Source organism: Nomascus leucogenys, chromosome 15 (assembly GCF_006542625.1).
Source record: "Nomascus leucogenys isolate Asia chromosome 15, Asia_NLE_v1, whole genome shotgun sequence".
In the NCBI taxonomy this organism is placed as follows: domain Eukaryota; kingdom Metazoa; phylum Chordata; class Mammalia; order Primates; family Hylobatidae; genus Nomascus; species Nomascus leucogenys.
In genome coordinates, this window is record NC_044395.1 from 68,711,561 (window position 1) to 68,714,583 (window position 3,023).

The 3,023-nt window shown below is 36.5% G+C and overlaps 1 protein-coding gene across 1 annotated transcript; it reads right to left on the minus strand.

Annotated features, from left to right (window-relative positions):
* Positions 1-1,589: 1,589 nt before the first annotated feature.
* LOC100580870 (olfactory receptor 10A6) lies at positions 1,590-2,534 on the minus strand. Its single transcript, XM_003254894.2, has one exon. It carries the CDS (start codon positions 2,532-2,534, stop codon positions 1,590-1,592), a length of 945 nt encoding a protein of 314 aa, XP_003254942.1.
* Between the last annotated feature and the right edge of the window lie 489 nt (positions 2,535-3,023).

Below are 3,023 nucleotides of genomic sequence, written 5' to 3' on the forward strand. Positions count from 1 at the left end.
ATTTTGAGTCCCTAAAAGGCCCTGGACCCAGCCACCATGGGGGGGCTTTCCTGCCTTCAAGTAGGGGAACCACCCCCCATATCCCCTCTCTGCTGACAGTTGTTCTGTCCTTCAGTAAAATTCTCCAGCATCAATATCCAGAATATCCTCATTCTTCTTGGGTGTGGTACAAAAGCTTGGGAACTGCCGAATGCAGGTACAAGCTATAACACAGGCGAGCTGGGGCATGCCAGTGTGGCTGAGCGAGGCCCAGGTGGGGTGTTGCCGGTCAGGGGTCCCCAGCTTCCAAAGTGACTGAGAAGAAAAGTCCTGCATCATTACCCACAAGGTTTCAGCCTTCTTCTCATGAAATTTCTCTCTTTTTTTGAAATTCCAATAGATTTGCACCTTCACCTTTATTTTTGGCAGAAGTAGTAGTAAAGAAAAAAAGAGTTTTCCATCAAATGAATGATTGCTTCGTAGAAGTGTTCTAACCACTTTATTACCCCACCTTCACCCCCAGAGCAGAAATGAAGGGTGTTGTCAACTCCTTTGATATAGATTTAATGAGTAGAACCCTTTCTATTTATTATAGCAATATTAAAATAAGAAGCAAGGATGAAATGTTACATTTCAATGTTACAATGTGTCTAATTATTCATCTTTATGTATAACTAGAAAGACTATTATATGATTATTTTATGTTGGAAAGATGCACATAAATATTGATATGACTCAAGGATAATAGAAAATAGGCACAATGAGGTAATCATATTTATGTCCTACAACAAAAAAACACAATCATACATTGTTTGGCCTGTATGAGGTGCATTTTTGCCTTATGAAAGAAATTTGACCAAGTTTCAAAAAATATAGTTTATAAGTGGAAAGGACAGCCATACTTTAAATGACCTTCAAAAATGATCACATGATGTTCTCTACTCAAAACACTGGATGAATATATATTCTGAAATAACCAGAAGATATCTAGTTTTGAATTATAGCCTCTCTGGGTCCCTGAATAGAGACATTGTGTTCCTCTCAATAAATAACTGCTCTTTCCTACTTACTTATGGAAGAGATTTTCACTACAGAAGCAAAAATCTCATCTCATTATTGTAGGCTTCTTGGCATTCAACATAGTCAGTGGGATAGGATGGGTGCTCAGGTCAGTCTGAAGTTGTTAAAATCGTTTAGAAAGGTAACTCAGTAATATCTATGAAAACTTGCAAACTCACATTTCTTTTGACCCTTCGAACCTACTTTGTGAAAGCTATTCTGTAAAAATTAAAGCACCAGAATTTATGAATATATAAAAAATGGTTGTTTTAGTATTATCTATTTGTGACAAAAAAAACCATCAGTAGGGCTAGTGCTAAACAAATTGTTGAAATTGTGTTATATTCAATATTAAGGAATATTATGCATTGGTGAAAAAAACCAAAAACATTAACATATAAAGATGCTCCTGATATACAATCAAACTTGGAGAACACAAGAAATTAGTCATACTCATGCCAAAAAATGCAAACTTAATAAATCTAAATTTATTAAATTTAGATTGAATACAATCATGCAGTGACTAAATCTTACATGGCTTCTCAGCACAGTCAGATTGTGCGTAAAACCACTCGCCTTCGCCATAATTTCATCAAAGCCCTCTTCATCTCACTATTTCTCAAACTGTAGATAAGCGGATTCAGCAGAGGTGTCAGAAGTGAGTAAGACAGTGACATCACTTTCTTGGTTTCTGGTGAGTAGCCAGATTTGGGTTGTAAATAAGTCATACTGGCTGTGCCATAGAACAGGGTCACAGATGTGAGGTGAGAGGCACAGGTGGAAAAGGCCTTTTGTCTCCCAGTGGTTGATGGCATCTTCAGGATGGCAAACAGAACTCGAATGTAAGACAAGAGTATCAACAAGAAAGGAACCAAAATAATCAAAAAGGTGCCTGTGAATGCATAGATTTCAAACAAAAATGTGTCTGCACATGCAAGTTCTAACACTGCTGGCGTTTCACAAGATATATGATTGATTTCATTAAGGCCACAAAATGGAAAACTAGATACCCATGATGTTTGCACAGTACCTAACATAAAACCTAAGGCCCATGAAAATATAATTAATTTCATAAAAACTCCTTTATTCATAATCATTTGGTAGTTGAGAGGATGGCAAATTGCAGCAAATCGGTCATAAGCCATTGCTCCCAGGAGAAAACATTCAGCTCCACCAAAAAGAAGGATGAAATACATCTGTGCAAAACAGCCCCCAAAAGAAATTGTAGTTTTTTCAGTAGAGAGGACTACCAGCATTTCAGGCATAATAACAGCACTGAAACTCACCTCCACCACAGATAAGTTCAGGAGGAACAGGTACATGGGAACGTGGAGGCTCTGGTCTAGGGAGATGATGACTATAATGATGGCATTTCCTATCAGGGTCACCAGATAAATAACCAGGAAAGCCCCAAAGAGCTGCCCCTGGAGCTCAGGATAGTTAGAAAAGCCCAAGAGGATGAATTCAACCACACAGCTTTGATTTTGTCTTTCCATTTTCAGTAATGAAGTCATGCATTGATTTTATGGACATAGTATATAAAGAATAAAGCCACAGTCCATTAGCTAAGAGTTCCAGTCTGCATTCACCCCAGAAATTCTGGCAGAAGATGTAAAAAGGAGCCTATCCTGACAGAAATTTTCTTTGGCAATTTTAGACAATGACCAAATACTTGGATTATATTCCAAATATAAAAAATAGAAATGAAGAATTCTGGCTCAGAGATCTTGTCTGAAAATTATGAAATAATATCAAATTTACTTGATACTATTTGAAAATTAAACATAGCCTTAAAGGAAATATAAATACTTTATACCTTAGGTTCCAATCCCATAACATTGCTGCAAGTGTTCTTTATTTAACTGAATTTTACATAAATGCAAAACTTAAGACCACAAAAAATAAAATATAAAAAAGTAGATAGATTGACAAAGATATCCCAACAAATTTGATAATAGCCTAATAATCCAATGTTACAGCAAATT